General features: G+C 45.0%; 1 protein-coding gene and 1 long non-coding RNA gene across 3 annotated transcripts in view; one reads left to right on the forward strand and one right to left on the reverse strand.

Annotated features, from left to right (window-relative positions):
- GNAO1 (G protein subunit alpha o1) overlaps positions 1-12,924 on the reverse strand; it is a 170,244-nt gene extending 157,320 nt beyond the window's left edge. The window contains exons 1-2 of one of the 2 annotated variants that reach the window (XM_036833356.1): positions 12,007-12,924; positions 11,743-11,785 (exon numbers count right to left, since the gene is read on the reverse strand). In XM_036833356.1, coding sequence (XP_036689251.1) covers positions 11,743-11,785; positions 12,007-12,124 — 161 coding nt within the window. In that variant the 5' untranslated portion in view covers positions 12,125-12,924. The remainder of the gene's footprint in view (positions 1-11,742; positions 11,786-12,006) is intronic. The other variant, XM_036833357.1, reaches the window with a different exon arrangement.
- A 121-nt stretch (positions 12,925-13,045) lies between these two features.
- The window catches only part of LOC118885054, an 81,820-nt gene continuing 72,434 nt past the window's right edge, over positions 13,046-22,431 (forward strand). The window contains exons 1-2 of the long non-coding RNA XR_005017436.1: positions 13,046-13,299; positions 14,721-14,824. This is a non-coding gene — a long non-coding RNA (uncharacterized LOC118885054). The remainder of the gene's footprint in view (positions 13,300-14,720; positions 14,825-22,431) is intronic.

Consider the following 22,431-nt stretch of genomic DNA (forward strand, 5'->3'; position numbering starts at 1 on the left):
CTCAAGACTTGAGCAGAAGCTTATAGCTCGTTTGGTCCAGTCTCCTAATTTTATATGTAAAGATACTAAATCCTAGAGAAGTTAAGGAACTTGCCTGGGGCCAACAAGCTAAATAGGGACAGAGCTGGGGTAGAACTCAAATTTCCTTAATCCCAGTTCAGCCTTATCTCCACCTTACAATGTTCTTGAATTTGGCTTTTATCCCTTCCCCTCCACTGAAACTGCTCTTTGAAGGCCACTAATAGCCTCAATCACCAAATGGCCTTTTCTTAGTCCTCATCTAACTGGACAATGCCACGGAACAGAACTGTGCTCACCACACAAAACTTCCTGAAGCACACGCGGCAGGGCCTCCTCTTGTGCCTCTGACCTCCAGCCCCTTTTCCCAGTTGGAGCTACCTCTGGGTCTATCGAAGGCAGGCTCCCCTGCCTCACTCACCTCCACAATGTGGGGGGTGGAATCCTTCCCTGAGACCCCTTCTCCTCTTCATCTGCATTCCCACCCCAGGGGCACTGCATCCACTGACTCTCATGGTCTTACCACACAGGGCAGCCAAGAGTCCCCTACTCTCCTTCCAGCCCCGACTTCTCTTCCCCAAGAAAACCACTGAACATTGCGAACATGGAAGTTATCCTGCAAGGACCGGAAATTCGTGCTTGCGGTCTGACTCGCCATCTTCCCTCTGCTACTTCCCTTCCTGCTCTTATGCTTCCAAACTTGACGGCATAACTAAACTCCAAAACCCAGGTTCAAAACTGGGAGGACTATTCTGATCTACTCCTTTCTCCCCATGTTCAACTAGACACCAGGTCTCACTTATTCTGCCTCCAAAATCTCTCCCCCATCCAATTCCTCATTGCCTTTCATAGCAATCCTCTAGTGCAGACTACAGAAATCTCTCTCTGCTGTTGAGCCTCTTCTCTGGTCTCCCTCTTCAAGCTCTCCTGACTTGGCACTCTACTACCCTACCATGTAGGGAGGAGGTTAGTGCACCCTACCATGTATTCACAGTGTGTACCCCGTAGCGAAATGCTCAGGGAAGCCTACAGTCCAGCTCCACTCTTCCTTTCCACACTTCTCCTCATATTCTCACAAACCCCAACTCTTCAGTTACATAAGACTGTCCACTACCCCATGATGGTGCCCTGCATGTTTGAGTCTTGCTTTTGTGCTTCAGCTCATACTGTTTCATCTTCCTGGAAGGCCTTACCCATTTTTAAGATGATTTTGGTTGTAAAGGAGAGAATTCCAGCTCAAATTAGTTTATGTGAAAGGAGGGATTTATTGGTTCACATAACTATCCAGTGCATAGAGCCAGCTTCAGAGAATACAATAATTATCATCAAAGGTCTTTCTGGCAACCCCTCTCTCTCCTTCTCTCTTTCCCCCATTCCCCCATCCCCCGAAGTCTCTCCCACAATAGGTAAACTTCCTTCCTGCACAGAGTAATGGAGATGTGGAAACATGGCCACAGACAGCTCCGGGCTTTCATCAATCTAACCCAGTGAGGACCTTGCTGGGATCCCAGATGAAGAGCTCCTTTCTCATAGTAACTATAAAATCCCAGAGAAGGACTCTGCTCGACCTGGACTGAGTCACACCACATCCCCTGGAAAGATCACTATGGCCAGGGGAATGGGAATTTGTGAATGGCAAGGCCTGGGTCACATGCCCATTTCTATCTTCAAGCAGCAGGGGTAGTCATGGCAGCCCCACGGGGACAGCCTGGAATGACGGAATCTGGGCAGAGTAGAACAACCCAGTTCCACTGAACTCTCATTTCTCCACCTACTGCCTCCAGGCTTAATCCTGAGCCCTAGTCCAAATCAAATTCCAGTTTTGCCTCTTCTGTGCACTGATTGTCTCCCCCAACTGATCCAACTCTCTGAGGGCAGGAATTGGATTCCTACGTGATCAGTATAAGGCTTCACGCAAAGGTGTGTCTCCAGAAAAATTTTCACAGTCTGCAATTACTATGTCCAATTATTTCTTTGTGAAGTCATTGCCTGATTCCCCTGGGACTGACTTCCCCACCACCGAATCTCCAAGCACCTAGAACAGTGCCTAACACATAACAGGTGCTAGATAAATATTGAGTAAATGAATAAATGAGTGGTTTGAATAGAATAAAGGTTACCAGCCTTTGGTGTTTGGTAAACGAGCACAGCTGCTTTTTAATTCTTCCCACTTCACAGAGAAAAATAAATGATAAGGCAAGAACTCCAACTTCTTGTCCCCACCATCCCACCCCCAAATTTCTGTACACACACCCCATGCTTATGGCCTTCCTGTCAGTCTCAGGGGAGGAGATGCACATTCATGTCCAGATCAAGCTGCCCATCCACACTCTGCACCCCCTCCTCCCTGCCCATCCTCTTGGGGCTCTGCTCTTTCTACCACTTCCTCTTTCCTATACCTTCTACATCTCCCTTGGTCTGGACTCTTTCTTTACAGCTTCTCAGTGGATCCAAGTCCCCCCCATGGGAGCCAAATGAGGTCAAATAAACCCTCCCTGAGCCCTCCCCGCTTCTCCCCCCTTCCTTCTACAGTTCCAGTTTCTTTTCCAGGAGACTCCATTTGTGGCCTCAACCTCCTCAATCCCACATGCTTAACCCCACTGCAATTTGGCTTTTCTCCCGTCACTCTATTGAAACTGCTCTTGCCAAGGTCGCCAACAAGTTTCCAGACCCAATGGTCACCTGCCAGTCTTCATCTTATTTGACTCTTGCAGTATCTGACTCAACTAACTACTTCCTCGCCTTCTTGAAATTCTTTCCTTCCTTGGCTCCCATGATGCTGCTCTGCCTTGGATTTTCTTTGCCGCCTCTTAGCTCACTCCTTCTTGGTTTCCATCACAGGCTCCTCTCCCTAGATGTTTCTCAGCTCCTGGAGCTGTGTGTGGGGGGAGATGCATCCTCTGCCTTCTCTCCCCTTCTAACTTAGCCTGGTGAGATTCCCAACTTTCAAGGCTCTCACTGCCCATGAGCACCACAGAATTCCAAGTTGACCCTTCTCCCCAAGTGCATCCTATCTCCTCATCCACATATCCAACTGCCTGCCAGGGATCTCCACTTGGATGATCCACAAGAATCATGATCAAACATGACCAAAATAAGTCAGCATTCTTTTCCTCAAGCCTTCCCTCTTCCTCCTGCATTTCTCCATCTCAGGGAATGGCACTACCATCCCACCAGTGGCCCAAACCAGGAATCCTGGACTCATTTTTGTCTACATCCTTTAAAATGCAGTTCCTCCTCAATGCCATTCCAGTTGATCATCAAAAAAATTCAATTATTGCACCGTCCAAATAGCTCTTAAATCTATCTCCTTTTCCCACCTCCCACTACCACCACTTTAGTTTAGTTCTTAATCTTTTCCCACCTGGATCACAAAGATAACTTTCCATCTGGTCTCCCAACCTGAGGACCTGCCTCCTTCCAGTCCACGCAGGTGATCTGTCTCACGCACAAAGGGATCCTGCCGACCCATTTCCTTAAAATTCTCTGGTTCTTGAAAGTTCTCATCACAAGGTAAAAAATGTTAACTATGTATGGCGATGGATGCTAACTAGACTTCCTGTGCTGATCATTTTGCAATACATACAAACACCGAATCACCTCACTGCACACCTGAAAGTAATAGAACGTTATGTCAGTTATACTTGAATTTAAAAAAACCGTTTGGCGGCATCTCATTATACTCAGAATAAAATCTAAAGTCCTTGGCACAATAACAAGGCCCTTCATGACCAGATCTCTGTCTCATCTTTTATCCTCCATCTCTTGACACTCCTTTTATATATTGTGTTCTAATCAAACCAAATTATTTCACATTCCCAGCACGTTCCATGTGGTGACATATCTCAGTGCCTTCTTACATGTTGGTCCCTCTGCCTGGCATTCCTTTTCTCCACCTGCTAACTACCACTCATTTTTAAGACTCAGCCCACGTGTCATTTCTCTTGGCCAATGTTCCTGCCTAGAGAAGGTGCCCTCTGTTCTCCCACAGCCCCGTGGCACTTCCTGCTCTGAGGTGTAAGTGTGTTTTACACATATCTCCCATTAGGCTGAGTTCCTCAAGAGCAGGGACTAAGACCTTCCTCCCTACTTCCATGGCATCATGTATATGTCTAGCTCACACTAGGTGCTCAGTAAATGCTTATGGGTGAGCAGATGGATTAATGGATGGATGGATGGATGGATGGATGGATGGATGGATGGTTGGCTGGCTGGCTGGCTGAATGGATGGATATCCTACTATCCTGTCTTTCCCAAGTCTTCTCCGACCACTTCCTTCCACCAAAGCCTGAACCTTCAGTGGCAGCTCCTCTCTGTTGCCACCTACTAATGGCCCACACTTCTGAGGCAGGAATGGAAAATGATTCCAGGAGCTGTCCAGATGGTGATTAGGGACCACTCTGGCGTCAGAATCAATGTGATACACGATGGTGACCACCACCTCCACCTCCAGAAGGAACCCGGCCCCAACCAACCACTTGCTATTCTTGGTTGAGAAATCAAGTGAGCAGGGGGACAAATACAAGGCACCGACTATTGGCCTTGCAGGATTTTATTTTACTTTAATTTTTTGGTGCTATGAAAAGCACAATGTTTTTCCTCTTTTCTGTAAAGAAAATTAGAACTAAAGATGGCTCAGCAGATAAAAGCTGTGGGCGGTAAATACTCCCACTATTCCCCCCTGCATTTCAGGCTTCTAGGTTTCTCTTTGCATTTACTGAGCTAGAATCCTGAAAGAGGCCTGAGGAATTCTAGCTCATATCCTAAGTAAGAGATGAAAAGACTGAGGCTCAGAGGGGCTAAACGACTTGCCCAAAGTCAAGTTAGAGAAGGAGCCAAAATTAAAACACAGCTCTCCTGATCCTCCCCTTTAACTATTCTGCAAATCTCCCAACTCCCTGGATCTTAGGCACCTGAACCTGGGCAAGTTCCTTCCTGTCTATGCAGCCCTCCCATCCAGGGTGGAAGTCAGGGCTGTCTCCATTTCTAAGCAACCTGGAAGCCACAGACAAACCACTTCTTCCATTAACATGTCACTGGGTCCCTCCTCCCAGAAACATCCTGTTTCTCAATCACAGGATACTTTCAGATCCTCCTCTTTGGTTTGAGAAGCACATCTGCATGAAAAGTTTGGTTAGAGGTGGTTTTCTCTAAATGCCTCTCAGGACTATGACTTTCCTGGCTGAGAAAGCTTTGTGGTTGAGGTTGCTATTCTGCAATTATCTTGGCCTTAAAAGAGCTTTCATGGGTACCCCCTACCCCCTCAGGAGGGAGCCAGAATTGATTCTTCTATGTTTAGAACCTCGCATCAAAGACCTCAAGAATCTGAACATGAAGGTAATTCCCAATTTCATAGCTCACTTAGAACAGGAAAGGAGCTTGGGGGTAGCCCTACTACTCCAGTAGCCAACTACTCCAGGAAACAGAGCCCCCAGAGCGGCAGGGGCAGAGCCACCTAGCTTGACTCCTGGTCCAGTGCTCTCTCCCACTCTCTGTAATATCACTCCAGCCTCCTGGGCTGAAGCAGCTGCGCCATCAAAAATGTCACATCACTTATGACAACACAATTAGTTATATAACTGATGCTGCAGAGCAGGCAAGGGGAAGAAGCCCTGAGCGTGAACCACAGCGCCCCGCTTCTGGCTCTCAGGGAAGCTAAGGCCCACATACTTGAGAACTCCATATGGGAAGGGAACACCCACTAATCAATCAAAGGAATCAAAACTGTAGCTGACATATGTAAAATGACTTCTATAAAACTGTTAAAAGGGCATTTCATATATTACATCACTTAATGCTCACAACCCTGTTAGGTATTTTTATTATCAGCCCCATTTTACAGGCAAGGAAACTGGGGCACAAAAAAGTAACTTGTTTAAGGGCACACTTCTAGTTAGTGGTAGAGTCAAGATTTAAAGCCAAGCAGCCTGGTTACAGAGCCCAAGCTGCTAACTGCCTCTCAGTTTTAAAAGCACGCTGAACGGCTTCTCTCAATAGGAATCCACGTATCTCTTTTGAACCAGTAACAGGTCACTGCTCCTTTCTCTACTTCCTCCGCTATGCTAATGACTGATTTCTCAGGAGGTTTCTTTCCTAACCAGTAATGTGCATAAATGAGAGACATAGAATAAAATAAGAATGTGATACCGGTTTGAACAAATTCTTAGAATGCAGTTTGAGCACCTTCAAGCTTTTTATGATGATGCAGTCAACAAAGTGAGGTGAAGTGCTCTTCTTACAGCATCTGCTAACCATTTTAAAATCCATGTAGTATGTATGTAAACACACACATACGTGCACATTTTTAAAAATTTTTTCAAAATCAAAAGTTGTTCTTTGCTAGTGTCATATTTTGCGGTAATTCTTTCCAAAATGTTTTATTCAGTTTGAAATCACCTCCTCACCAGCTTGTCTACTATCTTTCAGATCAAAATGTGCTCTTGAGATAATGGTCTGTCTAGTTTTGTAAGAAATGAGAGACTTAGAACACCCCGGGAGAGAGGGAACCAAGTCCCTGCATCCAGATTGACTGAGCACATGTCAGAAAAATATGACCTTATTCTACTCATATTAAATCTCCAGTGTTAACAGTGAGAAGCTGAAAAACATGTGATCCTGTCCTATCTTTAGCAGGTGTGGCTAAGATGCATGATATAATCTGGGGAGTTCCAAGTGCTAAAAAAACAAGACAGTCCTCTGACTCTGGGCACTATAAATCTAATCTAGCCCCACACAGAAACTAGAAATTCTGGATTCCTCTGGAGTCTTGTCAATCCTGAATGAAGCTTCATCCATTTAATCTCATCAGCAACAACCCTTGCAATAACCACACGGGTTCGATTTCAGAATCCAACAGGTGACTGAGGTTCAAGAATTCCACAGCTGATTCCTGAGGAGATCAGGTGGACTGTTTGCTACTCTTCTGGCAGGAAGGTCTGCTGGTATTTACAGCTCAGTGAACAGTAAGGAGGGAGAGAGCACCATCCATCAGCAAAGGAGAACTCATCTGCTACTTGATCTGACATTCTGTTTGCGCTCACACTGTCTCCAGAGAGCAAGGTGCATCCATTTGAATAAACATGGAGACAGGAGGAAGGGGAGGGGGAGCAAAGCAGTCAAAGAGATGATTGCAGAAACAAGAAGTCCACAGATCGAGGAGCTCTTAGTGGAGCGCTGCCCCAACATGGGACCCTTTGGGGATGTGCAGGAAACGCCCTTTCAGACGACTGTACTTTTACTGAATAATGGCTACAAGTTGCTATTCACCTCCTCTCATGCCTGCCACTTAGCAGGTACCAAACAGCGGTGTGCTGAATGAACACAGGCTTGCTCTGAACCCAAGTCAAAGACTAAACACCCTAATTACAAAGTCAGGGTCAGCTGGTAGGAGGAAACCACCAGCTTTTGGCAATCTTAAGATTGTCTTCCCTGTCTGGTAGGGTCTGTCCTCGGACTCCAATCCTACTGGAAGGGCTGGGATATTTGTATGAGCAATGGTGTCTTCACCAGGCAAATCCTTAAATTTTGTTTTACCAGTGGCACTGAGCAAGCACCTTGGAAAGGAACACACATCCAAAGTGCTCCACTTTACTGTGTTCACTTATATAAAGCCTACCAGTTAGCAACCATGCCTCAATTGCCACCTTCGGACTCTCTAGCTCCCTAAAAATTCACTTAATGCTCCAGAGACAACAGAGAGCCTGAATATGACATCACAGAAAACTCAACATCTCAAATGCGGACAGACTGTGGTGCCCATGGCAACTCCACAGTTCATTCTACATTTTCATCAGGTAGATGGTCCAAGTAGTTGTCACTATTTGCTCAGAATGGGAAGTCACTTAAAGTGATTCTGTTGATTCCATATATAATGCCTTAAGAGATTTCTTTGATAGGGTTTTGGTGATTAAATAAAATTAATACTTGCTGTTAAAATTTTGATTAATTGGAATAAAAGAGTCCCCTGATTGACTGCAAAAATGATGAGGCTGTATCACAGGTGAGGTCAGGACCTCCTAACAAGCAAAATTATTTAAAATGTCACACATAAAAAGTCACTGATTACTCATGGTATGTGTAAAATTATATTTTGCCGTCTCAATGATCATTGTTTATTTCTCAGTATGGAAATGTTCTGGATTGTCTGACACAGAGCTCCCAAACACTAGTTCACAATCACATACACAAAGAAAAAAAAACCTAGCAAGCTATTTTCAAATGAAAATTTTAATAAAGTATTAAGAATCAGGCTTTTCAAATGACAGTCTAACATGTGGCCTCTCTTAATGGATGCAAGTTTCCCACTGCAACATGTATCAAGCAAAAGAATGTCAAAGGTCAGTTTCCCTGCAATGTTCCTAGCCTGCTACGGGTGTTAACACTTTGTTCTAAGCAGCATCTGCCAGCCAGGCCTTTGTAATATAATTTCAGTTACTACAGGCATATATGGAAGCCCCATCCGTCTTCTAATCAGCACGCCATAACGAGGATAAGAATGTACACTGAATGGAGTGGCTCTTTGCTCTTCTGGAAATGCTGATTAAAAAGGATCTGGAGATGTCTCAATATCAATATTCTTCCTCTCAATGCAACAGGCTGAGCTATTAAACCCCAGTCCCCATTAGGAAGTCATCAAGTTCTCACAGGGCATCACTCACAGAGAACGCTCTAATTTCATCTGCCTGGGTGAAATAAAAGAGCATCCTGATTAACTCATAAGTATGGTCTGATAGGTTGTTAACCAATCGTACTGGCCAGGCATGTCCAAAATTGCGTTCTGTAAATGCCACCTACATTTTCAGGGCCAGCCCCACCCATAGTACAGTTCTCCTGATTCAAGTGACTCTCACCCAAGTGGCAATCTGGAAAATCACCTCTGCAAGGGAAGGCTCAAAAGAATTTGTCACTAGGATACAGTGACACCAATCCCACATTTTGTGGTTAATAAAACAAGTCCTGCATCCAGTTTGGCACAAGGCCCTGATCTGATTTATTTCAAGCCAAGCTGGAGGGCTCACAGGAAAAGCTGCCATTCATGAATGCTTCAGGAGGACAGGACACTAGGGTCCCTGTGGCAAAATTTACATGGGCCAGAAATCTTTCTGACTCACCTTTTGAGTAAACTTAGCTCATTTCCTGAAGAGAATTGGTGTATTTTAAAAAATATACTAACAGTTTTAACAACAAAATCTCAACTTTGCCTGTTATTTTTCTCCAAAAAGGCGTCCTGTCGGGTGATAAAGGGGGGAGTGCAGGGAAAAGAGAGAAAGTGCCAGGACGTCTGATTTAACCATCTGAAATATCTAACGCTTGATTTTTTTTCCCCTCTGTGAAATTTCCTCTGTGTAACCAAATATGAGACGCAGAAGACTTTCCCGGAGAAGTCTAAATACAGCCTTCATTTAAGATTTTCTGCCCCAGTACATAATTAGGAAATTTCATTCTAAAATGACACGCCTATCTCCTTGGAGAGCGTGCCTCTGTTTGAATAAAAAAGGCGAGGTATCCTTCAGGGTACACAGTATATATTTTTAAACTTCTTATTAAATCAACCTAATTTATGGGGCTTGTTCAGGAAAAGCCGGTAAGGAGTTGCTTCGGCAGATGCAAAGTTAATTTCCAGACTCCAGCATACACCCCGCTTCCATCCCCGCTTCCCTCAACCGAGCGTTTCCGAATGCCTTCGGCCTCCTTCGAAGAGGCTCGGCTCTCTCCGCCGAGGCCCCGGCTCGGCTCCGAACACTGCCGAGTCCCTCCGAGCCTCGCGCCCAGCCTGCGCCGAGCCGAGCCGAGCGCCACCAAGCCTGAGCCTCCTCGACTTTTCCAGCCTCGGCTGGGCGCTGTCCACCACTCGCAGCGCCTGAAACCTCACCCAGCTCCGGTGGCTGGGGCTTCTACTGGGCTGCAAGCCTGCCACTGCAGATTACACAGTTCTGAAGTTTTGAAACGTCCCCTTTAGGGAGAAAGGGGTGGTGCTGCTTGCATTTACCGACCTGCAAGGGCTCCAGGCAGATGCAACATGCACCTTGTTGCAACGAGCAATTCCCCAGGCCCCGCCTTCGCATCCATTTGGGTTGCACAAGCTTCAAAGAAGCCCCAGGCCAAATTACCCGTGGATAATTTGGGTGCGGCAAGCCGAGGGGCCTCTGCACAGAAAGCTCCAGGGAGCTCTCGAACAAAAATAAGAATACGTCAAGCAGACGGGAGAAATTGTCTCCGAGTCGCTACTCCCTACCATCATGGCGCCGCCTAGAACCCGCTTGTCATGCCTGTTACACATGCAAGATTTCTTGCATCTTGGTTCTGAAACCGCAAGCATGCTTCGTCTCCCATCCACCTTTCTGCGAAAGGGGTTTTTACTTTCCATTGTTTTCCTATGGGATGCAATTACTTCGGCTATTCTGTCAAGCTGAAAAATAATCATTTTTGTTTACTGCACAGCAACCCCTAATTAGGAGCTGTGTGTGCACGAAGGTGTCACAGCAAAGCGACGTGGAATCCTCGCTAAACGGTCTTAAAGAACTCCTCCGTCCCGAACTGACAGGCCAACGGAAGCAGCGGGGCTAGGAGGCCCAAGGGCGCGCACCCCTTTCCTAAGGTCACCCCCTCCCCAAACAAAGCTGCCTGTGGGCTCACCAGGAACTGCTAACCAGGAGTGGATGGGGCAAGAAGCAAGCCTGGGAGTAGGAAGGAGGGGCAAGGCTCCTTACTGAGAAAGTGTGGAAGGGAAGGAATATCCCATTTTGTTTTAATTTTCAACCATCACTCAAATCCACCCCCAGTTAATTAGGAAGGGAAACTGATATCTAAGGCAGAAGGGGGTGGTGCGGCAAGTGGGGCCTGAAATCCGCATTGTGGGTAGATTACATGGAACACAGCCTATGCAGAGTGTAAATAAATACATTGATAAAGGCCATAGAGTGAACGAACACTGCCAGTGTCAGGAGAGCAAAGGCTGGGAGGGTGGGGGAGAAAGGCGGGGGAGCAGCAAGGGGCGGGCATTCAGCCTCACAGCCAGCGTCCTCCTTCCACCTCTGCCTTGGATACACCTGTGCCAGCCCCATTCGCTTGGACACCCACCCCCTCCCCTACCACACGCCCCTTCCCCTAACCTCCGTCCTTTGGGGGTGGGGAGGAGGGGCAGAAACCACAGCCTCTAATTCAGCACCAAATCCATGAACAGCAGACACTTGATACTCCACCCCAGCCTAGGGCTGGGTCCCCTCCATGTTTTAGCCAAGTTCAAAAATCACTGCCCCAGGAGAAGAGTAGGGGGAAGTGGGATTATGGATGTGGAGAAGGGGGTGGAGGAAGGAGGAAAGAGAAATAGAGACAGAATGATACAGAGACACAGAGAAATGGAGGCAGCGATACACAGGAAACACCACACAATCAAGAGTAATGATCATAATCATGCCAATAGTGTGATGTTCTGATCAATATGGCGGACACTGTCATTCATACAACTACAGGCGCTCCCCTTCCCTCCACCCCACCCCCGGAGAAAAAAACACCCACCCTGGGAGTTGGGGTGGAAGACCCAGAACCAACGTAGGGCCTGGGGGAGGGGAGTCAAATTCAGGTGTGTGTATGCGTGTGCGTGTGCGTGTGTGTGCACGAATTAAAAACCGGGCCTGGAGAGCAATGTGAAGTGAGCAAGGTAATAAAAATTATTTTAAAATTATGCTTTATAAAAGTACAAATCCCAATGCCACAGGGACTTACTTCATCTGCTTCACAATGGTGCTTTTTCCAGATTCTCCAGCCCCTGTTGGGACAGACAGGGGGGAAAATTTGGTGAGTGTCAGTTTAGGGGACCGGGGTGGGGGGTGGGGGGTGGGAGGTAAGGCATGCGAGGGAGTGGGCGATCCTGGGCACATGGTGGTGCCAACTCGGGGACCAGGTCTCCCCAGGAGCGAGTGGGGGGGACTGGTGGGGGGTGCAGAGTGGCCGGGGTCGGGGGATGGGGGTGGCAGTCCCGGTCCTTACCCAGCAGGAGTAATTTCACGTCTTTGGCAGCGCTGATGCCATCCTCTTTGAGGTTTTTCTCAATCGCCTTGCTCCGCTCGAGGGCGGCTCGCTCCTCTGCGCTCAGAGTACATCCCATGGTGGCCCCTTCCCTGCCACAGCCCGCACGACTCGGCTGGCACGGCTCCCCGGCTCGGCGCGCCCCCCACCCCCCCAGAAAGCAGAGCCTGGGCTCAAAGGGGAAAAAATCACGATAGCCTCCCCTTGGCTGAAAACAAAAATGTCGGGAAACCAGAACCCCCCAAAAAGACAGCCTCTAACAAGATTCCAGCCACGGAGACTCGCGGCAGCTGGCGGGGCTCTGGGGGTGTCGAGGCGAGGGTGGCCGGGGTCTGGGGTTCTGGAGCCGAGGGAGGAGGCGCCCGCGGTCCGAGGAGGCGCGGGCTGCAGGCACTGAGGCTTGTGCACGACCCAAAATAAATAAAATAATAGTCGAGGCAGGAGTCGCAGCCGGAGCCGGCGGAGGGTGGGGTGGGGGGCAGGGTGGGTCCTTCTGCCGCTGCTGCCGGAGGAGGAGGAGGCGCGGGGTGTGGAGGGAGTGAGTTAGGGGATGCTGCTAGTGTATTTGCATCGCTGTTCCTCAGCCGTCGGTGCGTCCGCGGCGCCTTCGCCGACCCCCGCGCGCTGGGCAGGGCTGGGCAAGGGGCCGGGCCGGGGGCAGGTCTCTAGCGGGAGACGGCGTCGCTGTTTCCCAGAGCTCGCATCGCTCGGTGGAGCCTACCGAAGAGAAAGGGAGAGCGCGACGGAGCCGCGGGCAGCCGGGAGCTCGAGGGGGAGCGAGAGGAGAGAGGCTGGGAGGGAGGGGAGAAAAAAAATGAAGGGAGAGCGAGCGAGCGAGCGCGCGCGCGCCACAGACCGGGCGGGGGAGGGGGCGAGCGCAGCGCGCGAGTGCGCCAGCTGCTCTGCGCACCCCGCACGGCCAGCCGCCCGCTGACGTAAGCAGGGCCGCGCGCCGGGCCCCCGGGACGGGGAGGGGCGGGGGGCGGGGGAGGCGCGCGCGCCGGGGCCCGCGTAACTAGCGGGGGCGCGCGCGCGGCGCGGCCTCCCCTCCCCCACCCTCCCCCCACTCCCCTCAGGGCCCGCGGCTCCCCGAGGTGGGCTCATGCGAGGCCTAGCGGGGGCGGGGCCTGGGGCCGGGCTCGAGCCCGGGCGCCCCTCCCCGCCTCCGCCTCCGCCTCCGCCCTCGCCCAGTGCTCTGGCGGCTCGGGCCTGGTCAACGCGAGCTCGGGGCTGGGTCGCCCGCGCCGCCGTCAGGTGGGTCCACTGGGTCGTGGCCGGCGCAGCCTCCCTCGCTCTCCTGCCTCCTCTCCATCTTGGCTCCAGCAGCGCGCCTTCTTGGTTGCTCTCCGGCTGCTGGGGCCGTAGCAGCCGAGGTCAGGTGGCCTCGGTTAACTCGAGGAGACAGTGGTTCTGAGGGAACCTGCGTTCCCAATCATTCGCCCTTGGGGCGTAGGGGCAGATTCGGATTTTTCGCTTCCTGCGTCCCACAGACATTTATTGAGCACCTAGTATGTGAGAGAGGAGGCTGTGAGAAGAGGAACACAGCAGGATGAGACAAAGCCAGGGCCTGTTCTCAAGGAGCCTCTAAGCCTCCCTTTGCCATCGCGGACCCTGCTCCAAGATTGCCGGCCAAAAGGGCAGCGCAGGAGACAGTTCCCACACTGGGCAGCTTTTGGATGGGAGGGACAGGTTTTCATGTGTTACTTCCTCAACACAGAGCTTAAATGCTTTTGCTCATTTTGAAAGGTTTAGTTTGGTTGAGATTTTTGCACTGAGTCCTCTTGTCCTGCCTCTTCCCCAAACACAAATACGTTAAATGAATAGATTTTGAGAGAAGAGAGCTTCTTCCTCTATATCTTTTAAAACACTCCCCCGCCCCATCTCTTTTTAAAGTAAAGACCCAGCAACCTGGGTCAGTTATTCAGCGTACAGCTCATCAAATACTGAGGAAACACATACACTTCTGCCAAAGATCGGGCATGTTCTAGGTGGTCTCTGAGATTTTGAAGAAATTAGTTCTCACTGCACAAAATGGTTTTACAATCAGTTCCATCAGACAGCCTCAGGGGCCCTCCTAGAAAAAGGGGCCAATAGGAAAGATTGCATGGGGATAGGAGAGGCAACCGGCCAGTGGAAAACGTTTTTTCTAATAGTTGAGCATTTTTGTGGCTCTGAAAGCAAACTTGTTTGTTTGTTTCATTTCAACAATAGAAAAAACACCCCTGTTTTTGGAAATGTTACCCAGCATAAAAATACATTTGCAATGGGGCGGGGGGGGGGGGAGGCAATTAAGGCCCACAAGGAAGAAAACATTTTTTCCCCCGAATTTTTCAATTTGTTGTTTCCCAGTTTGGGTTTGCCTCATTCCACAAATAGCTGTCTATGTCAAAAGTTGTATGTAATGTAATTTGAATATTTAAACTTAGATCACATTTAAATATTTTAGAAAACTGACAAGGGACTCTTATAAAGAATTGTTTTATAAAGTAAATAACTTCTTCCCTACTTACCCTTACACCCCTACCCAGTCTCCTTTTGTGTGTGTATTGAGGAGAGGAGCTTAGGGGATGAATCTGGTTTGCTTAAAATCTGGCTGTCACTAAAAATCAGCCTCCCAGATCCAAAACAGAGCTTAGGTAACCAATATTCTATAGAATTTGTTATTTCTTTTAAAGGTTGCTAGGATGATTATGCAGATCTCTCAGATATAAGGAAAAAATTCAGCCACCTCAGCCAGATTCTGCAATCCCTACGAGGCTGCATCTGAAATACTGAAGAGGTAAGACCATAACCATTTCTTTGTAAATGGTGGGTCATATTTTACATTTTAATGCTCTTTCATATGAAGTAATTTTTAATTGAAGATCTTAGACTCTCGGGGCATTGTGGTTTACATGGTTGAATCAAACTATCTTTGATTTTGGGTATATTTATTCCTTCTTGGTATCATACCTAGTATGGTGGAGGCACAAACCTATGTTTTGTGGTTTTCTTTACTCAGTACTTACTAAGCACCTACCTGCCATGAACAGGGTAATGTTCTAGGCACTATAGGTGTTGTATTTCAGGTTTGTCTACCCTGTTTTCTTTTTCTGGGTCACTTTGCATCTTTATAGCTCGGCTTCATAAAAGACTAATAATAATCCGCTTCACCTGTAGAGTGCTTTACAGCTTACAGAGCACTTTTATGAAAATTATCTCTAGTGATCCACATAAACCTCAGTTAGGGATTGTGGTGTGGGAAGCATCATGGCTGAGTGAAAAGAGCCTGGGCCCATATCAACCTGGGTACCCATTTTACAGCTGAGAAAACTGAGCCTCTGAGGGGCTGAATAAATTGTTCAAGGTCATGCAATCATTTAGTACTACTAATCCAGGGCTCCTTTTACAGGTTTGTGGACTATTTGAGAGATAACATGTTATACGTATTTATTATATATTTAAATATATATATATATTTATGTCTGCATATATATATATATAATCATACTTCCTAGACTCACAGAAAGCTTACAACTCCAGAAACCAATCATATTCTGGTCCCCACCACCAAAAGAAGTAAGGATGACAACATCTCAGTTCTCTGTGAGTTATTAGTAATTAGATAATACCACAAGTGTTTAATTAATTAGTGTTTAAATAGTTAATTCCTGTGGGAATGAGGAAATTATAGTCCTAACATCAGGAGTAATCAGGGACAGATTCAATTTGGTTTTATTTTATATGATCCTCAGAATTATATTTCTCTGATTGTTCCTGTTGACCAAAAGAATAATTCTCCTTTACCCCATGTTAGGTCAACTATAGCCCTTACCACACATGGTTCAGCATACTTTTAATTTTAAAAGTAGGTGATCAGAATATTTTATATACTCTCTAAAAGGAACAACAAAAGCCTACAATGAGTTGCTTTTGTACCACATGTGGCTCCTATTCTGGAGGACAGTAATTTACGATATAAGCAAGATCCTCCAGGTCTAACTTACAGAATGTGGGCTCTGATTTGATGAACTGAATTTCCGTATTTGTTCCTTTTTGAGGTTACTTTAATTAAATATGCATGTATTGACCATCTACTGTGTTTAATGTATTGACTTAGACTCAAAGGGAGGTTTAGACATGAGCTTGGCTTCCTGAAATCTTGAAATCCCTGGAATGTTTCAAAACAATTCACATCAGAATCAGCTGGGGTGCTTGTTAAAAATTCAGTTACCCATCTTACTTCTACCAAGTCAGACTATTCTAAAATCTGCATTGGTATCCACTCCCTAGGTGATTTTTCTGTACAAAGTGCTAGGTCTTATAGAGAATCTGTGCCAATTAATTCTACTAGTAGCTTACATTCTTAAAGTCCAAATATCTCTCCTGTTTCTGAATTCAAATTTTCTTTATGTTTAGTAGTTTTTGTATTTCTGTCAAAGGAAAAACTTATGAGAATTACTATTCCTTATGGACATTACTCTCCTCGTGGGAAGAAAATAGGCTAAAATGTGTGGTTCATGAGTTAAATGAAATCAAACTAAATGTCAAATGTATTAGGCATTTTGGGGAGAATGGTAGATCACTAGAGATTTTTAAGTTTCTGCACTAAGGGTTTTTATTATAAAATTGATAGCTCACACTCTAACTTAGTGGTGAATATAATTTAGAAGAATGTCTGGGTAAGGCTAAGAAATGACTTAGAGTTTTCTGATAAATATCTGGCATTAATGAGGGAAGATGCTGATCCAATTTTTTTTATGTCCCTAGAGGGTATTATTATCCTTATCCTATTGTCCTTGTTAGCTGTTATTCAGTGCTTCTCTGACTGGTATTAATATTATTTTGTGCACATCTCTCATACCTACCAGAACAGTGGTTATCAAATGTTATTGTGCATAAGAATTACGTGGGATGCTTTTTAAAATGCAGATTCCTGGGTGAATATCTAGAATTTCTGAATCAGTGAGTCTGAGGTGGAGCCTGATACTGTTCATTTTTACAATCATACGTTCTCCCCCAAGTGATGTGCTCAGGAAACATATCACTGGACTATAAACTCCTTTGAGGTGAGGGAGTTACCACTTTGTATATATCCCAAAAGGTCAAGCATGGCCCATTGTCCACAGGTCATCAATTTTAATGCTATTAACCAAATTCACCTGTCTATAGACAAGGGCTAAATCAGATCATATATCAAAGTTCTTTGCAGTTCTGAGACTTTTTGATTTTTCTAATAAAAATTTTATGACTTGATTCTGGAAAACTTTTTTTTTTTTTAAACATGTTTAAAGATTGATTGATTGATTGATTGATTGCTATGTTGGGTCTTCGTTTCTGTGCTAGGGCTTTCTCTAGTTGCGGCAAGCGGGGGCCACTCTTCATCGCGGTGCGCGTGCCTCTCACTATCGTGGCCCCTCTTGTTGCAGAGCACAGGCTCCAGATGCGCAGGCTCAGTAGTTGTGGCTCACGGGCCTAGTTGCTCTGCGGCAGGTGGGATCTTCCCAGACCAGGGCTCGAACCCATGTCCCCTGCATTAGCAGGCAGATTCTCAACCACTGTGCCACCAGGGAAGCCCTGGAAAACTTTTAAGATTGGGTGAGTTCGAAGAGGTAATGACTTATTTTCAAGTAAGATTCTGAAAAATGAAATGATACTGATTTTAAACAAACAAATGGGAGATTTGTTGGTATTTAGGAACTTGTGAGACTAGCATATGCCAAATGTTTTTGAAGTTTCCATCAGAATATGCTTTGTTAAATTTCGTCTCTCATTTGTTATTTTGTGGACTTCATGAAAAAAATCAGTTTATCATTGTTAGGAATAAAAGATGACATGGGAAGAAATAAAGGTTTTGTGTACTTTTAAACGAAGGGACTTGCTTGAAGACTTGTAGATAATTGAGTTGAGCTCTTAGGTTATTGAAGTCCATTATGTGGTCACTGTTGAGAACATTATTTGCTGAGTGTATTTTGATGGTTCAAGAACCCCAAAGAGAGTGTGCTTTGTGATTTTTCTCAATTTAGGATAGCAAGAGAATCCCACAGGGATGCATTTGGCTTGAACTGAGTGGAAAGTTGGAGGGGGCTAGGACTGGTGCTTTCACATTGATAAGACTGACCAAGAGCTGAAATTGAAGTTGGAAGCTTGGCTTAAAATGAAAGCATTTCCTAACAGCCGTGATTCCTGTTGGCATTTTCTTGGAAAATCTTTCATCGGAAACCAAGATTCTTATTTGTTATAATAGGAATAATAGGACTTTTAAACCTACCTGGGCTAGAGTTGACAGATGTGATTAGCTGGTACATGTTTGTAAGGTATTATTTAATACTCTTGTCCTCCAGAAGAGGAGATTCCCTGACACAAAGATTTCTTGCATTATTTATCATATTCTCTATCTCCATAGAGGCTTTCACACATGCAGCTCAAACACATTTAGACATTATCTCATTAGTCTTCTGTAAGCTTCAAGGTCCAAAGTCTTATTACAGCATTGCTCCTTAAAGATAGAAATGTTGTTGTTTGTTCCTGTCAGTTGTATTTGTGAAGGCAAAAAGTCGGTGAATTTATCTGAATTCAGTTAAAACCAGTTTGGATTGTCTGTAACAAGTGTGACTGGGGGAGGGGGAGGCTATCAATTAATTCAAACTTATTAGAAGTAGGTTGGGGGTGTTTGGCCAGACTAGAATGATTTAATTTTGTGACCTGTCTGCATCCTCTAAAGTACATGTGGTTTGGGGTGTTCCCAAAGTCTGCCAAGTACCAAGAGCATAGTGTTCCAGTGGGGAAACATGGTTCTTCACTTGAGCTAACATTTGGGTGTATTATCTGTTCCCCAAAGGCCTGTAAAACCCTGACCTCTGTGGCAGAAAAAAACCATTTTTATAAAATTCCTGTGTGTGTGTGATGGAGCACATCTATAAAATTGAAGAAGGGTAATTCAGAGAGAGATGTATTTTCAACCAGACACCTATCCCATAGGACTTTAACTAGGATCATTCAGAGCTTGAAGTAGAAAGAAAGGAACTGAACTGATTTTCCTCTCAAGGAACACCTGCAGTTGGCTGTCTTTCCCCTTGGCCACTGTAACCTTTGGAGAGGGCTAAGAGAAGAGGAAAGAAAAAGGAGGAGGAAGGACTCTGAATTAGTTACATCCAATATAAATTTAAAACAGCACTGTTCCTAATGACCAAAGAGAGGACATATACAGATTTCAATAAAAACATTGAATGTAATGGCTTAAAATGACCAAAATTAAAAAGGTGGATGCCCAAAGGCAATCTTAAAAAAATTAATATTGGGATTAATTTTCATGGATTGAGAGGTAGGATGAATGGGGCAGGGAAAGAAAAAGGGTAAATTTTGGGATTGTTCAATTTGATCATCCTTTCTTTGATGCTACCACCTCTGCTTCTGTTTTAGGAAAGATGTGACACCAATCCTTCTTTCCTTCTTTTTTGCTTCTCCCACCTCTGTTCTACTCTGATACTTGGCTTTATCCTACCATAAACATTTCTTCAGGAAGAAAATAGTGATAAGAATGAAATTTTTCCTATCATTGCCTTCATTTATTTAATACATACTTATTGTGTTTACTGTGTTTACTATGTCAGACTCTGTTCTAGGAACACACTGGGAATACACTGTTGAATACAACACACTAGGTCCCCTGCCATCATGATGCATATAGTCTCTGATCTTTGAATTATAGCACTCTCTCATACATTATTTAATTTGATCCTTTTAAGAACCCTTTGAAATAGCCCAGATTTCTATTTACATTTTATGCATAATAAAATTAAGCTTAGGGAAGTTCAACTGATTTACCTAAGATCATGCAGCTGGTAAATTGTGTAATCAGATGGTCACCCAAATTTTCTGAATTCCAGGACAGTGTTCTTTCTGCCACATTATGCCACTTTGCTAAGATCCAAGGTTCAAAGATTATATCTAAGTTGCTGTTTTTTTAAATTGAAGTATAGTTGATATACAGTGTTGTGTTAGGTTCTGGTGTACAGCAAAGTGTTTCAATTATACATATGTGGGTATATATATATATATATATTCACATATATATATGCATATATACACATATATATATTCTTTTTCAGATTCTTTTTAAGTTTCTCTTTTAAACAGTACCTAGACCAATTATATTATTTATATTTTAGCGAGTTATTACTTTACTCAATACTCCTTCCCCCCTTTGTCAGATATTATTGATCATCATAAATGAACTTTATCTAAACAATTCATGATCCCATGATATTTATTCCAATAAATTATTCCTAGTTCTTAGTACAAAATATATTATCTTTGTAGTGCATAATTATCAGAATATTCTGCATGTTTTGCAACACCCTTTCCCTCATAAAGGTAACAACCAGAAATGGGGAGTAGATGATATACAACTATTAAAGGAAAATATTGAAAAGCTTTAGTCCCAGTAGGTTGGGAAAGTAATTTTCAAAACTAAAAAAAAAGTAACATCAAGAAGGGCAACAGAGTGAAAAGAGCACTGGACTAGGAATCAAGAGACAAAACTTTTAGTCTTGGTTTGGGAAATTCTGTTCTCTTTCCAGACCTCAATTTCCTCAATTAAGGAATGGAATTTTAGGCATCTTCTGTATTCTACATCCATAATTCTAAATCTGAGTTAAGTGAACAGAGACCTTGGAGAGTGACATTTAGGAAACTATTGAAGGCAAAGCAATAGACCTCTCCACAGGGCAAAGCAAGAAAATGTTACATATCCATTCAGTTCTTGAATCCAAGTCCATTTGTTCCACTATTGAAACGGTTCCTGTTTCTTTTTTCCTCCCTTCAGATCGAGTAAACCTTTCATACTTCTTATGACATTTGCTTTAGAAATATAACACCTTTGTAAACAAAACAAGCCAATATTATGAAAGGACTGTAGCTTGACTGATTTTTCAACTTAGAAGTGACACCACTCCTAGATATACTGGAATTTTTTTTTAAAGCCTGTCTTGAAAGGTTTTCTCCAAATTGCCTTATATCTGTTTTAGCACAGCAGGCACATGATGGCTCATAATCACCACCCAATTGATTTTGAGAGTATTTCTTTGTGGGTGAATAGGATGAGTGGGGAACATCCCACAGGGCTGGGGAAGGAGTGTCAAGGGAGTCGCATAGATCCAGGAGTGAGACAGCCAGTGGTAAGTAACCAAAGGGGCAGATGACCTTGACAAGGGGTTGGCCTTCTCTCAACAGCCTCTACTAGATCTATTCAGTCCTGCCCTTCTTGTGATTTTCTCTGGCATTTGTTCTCACAGTTATCTCAATTCTTCACTCACTTCCCACACCCCTAGAGTGTATCTGCCAGATTAGTAATCACTTGGTTAGTGATTACTAGTTGCTCCCTGCCTACTTGCTGAAAAGGTTTCATCGAGGGAGTGGAGGAATTCAGCATATGCTTCTACCACCTTACAGATATCAGTTTCTAAGCATGAAGGAACTTAAGCATGAAAGAAAGGATTTATGGGTTCATCCAATAGTGAGCTAAAAATTAGTTTTTCTTTCACTGAAAAAGTGATCTGTTATTTTAAAGAAAAGTAGAATTGAACACAGGACACCTGGGTTCTCAACCCTAGGCTGTGACATTTCAGAATTTCTTGAGGGTGAAGACAACCTGCTCTTGGCTCCAGAATCCAGTTGCCCCTTGCTCACCTCAGGGAGCTATTCTATTTAGGAATCAGCCTCTTTCACAGCTGGCTGCCATCATTATAACTACTGAGAAAAACCACTATTACCTCTGTGACAACATCCTGAGGCTATGTCTGAAAGAGAATTCAAGTAGGGGATGAGAAGTTGGATCAGATAGGTCTTTTCCAGTCCTTTCAGCAGGGCCACTTAGTTCCCTGGGGCAAGCTAACCCTTGTATCAGGTCCTGGACTGATACAGGCCATGAGCAAATAAATCCAAGAGCCCCTAGTTGTGCTGCTTGGTGGCTGAGCATCAAATTAGTCTCTGTGCTGGTCCTTCTTTGAGCTAACCTTGTCCCTAAGGAGTAGGCTCTCACCTTGGTCCTTGTGACTGGTTCCAGTAACAGGCATTTTTTAGGTTCTTGTATCTAACTCTGACCCTGCTTTGGGATTGGAGTTCTACTTTGATCTCCTCAACTTCATGGAAATTAGAAGCCAATCCTTAAACCCAAGTCTGCACAACTGGATCCTTACTACAAACTGCTACATCTCTGATGCCCATCATCAGTTTGTTTGGAACTTTACCTATTGCCAATGCCTGACTCCTAACAAATCACTCCGCTTTTGGATTTCCATGTGTTGACATTGTAGAACCTTCCTCCCTCTCCTATAATTGTCTACATGAACCCTCTATTTACTGTCAGATTCCCTTGATAGCATGTCTTGCCTGCATTTTGGATTT

Source organism: Balaenoptera musculus, chromosome 19 (assembly GCF_009873245.2).
Source record: "Balaenoptera musculus isolate JJ_BM4_2016_0621 chromosome 19, mBalMus1.pri.v3, whole genome shotgun sequence".
Lineage (NCBI taxonomy): Eukaryota > Metazoa > Chordata > Mammalia > Artiodactyla > Balaenopteridae > Balaenoptera > Balaenoptera musculus.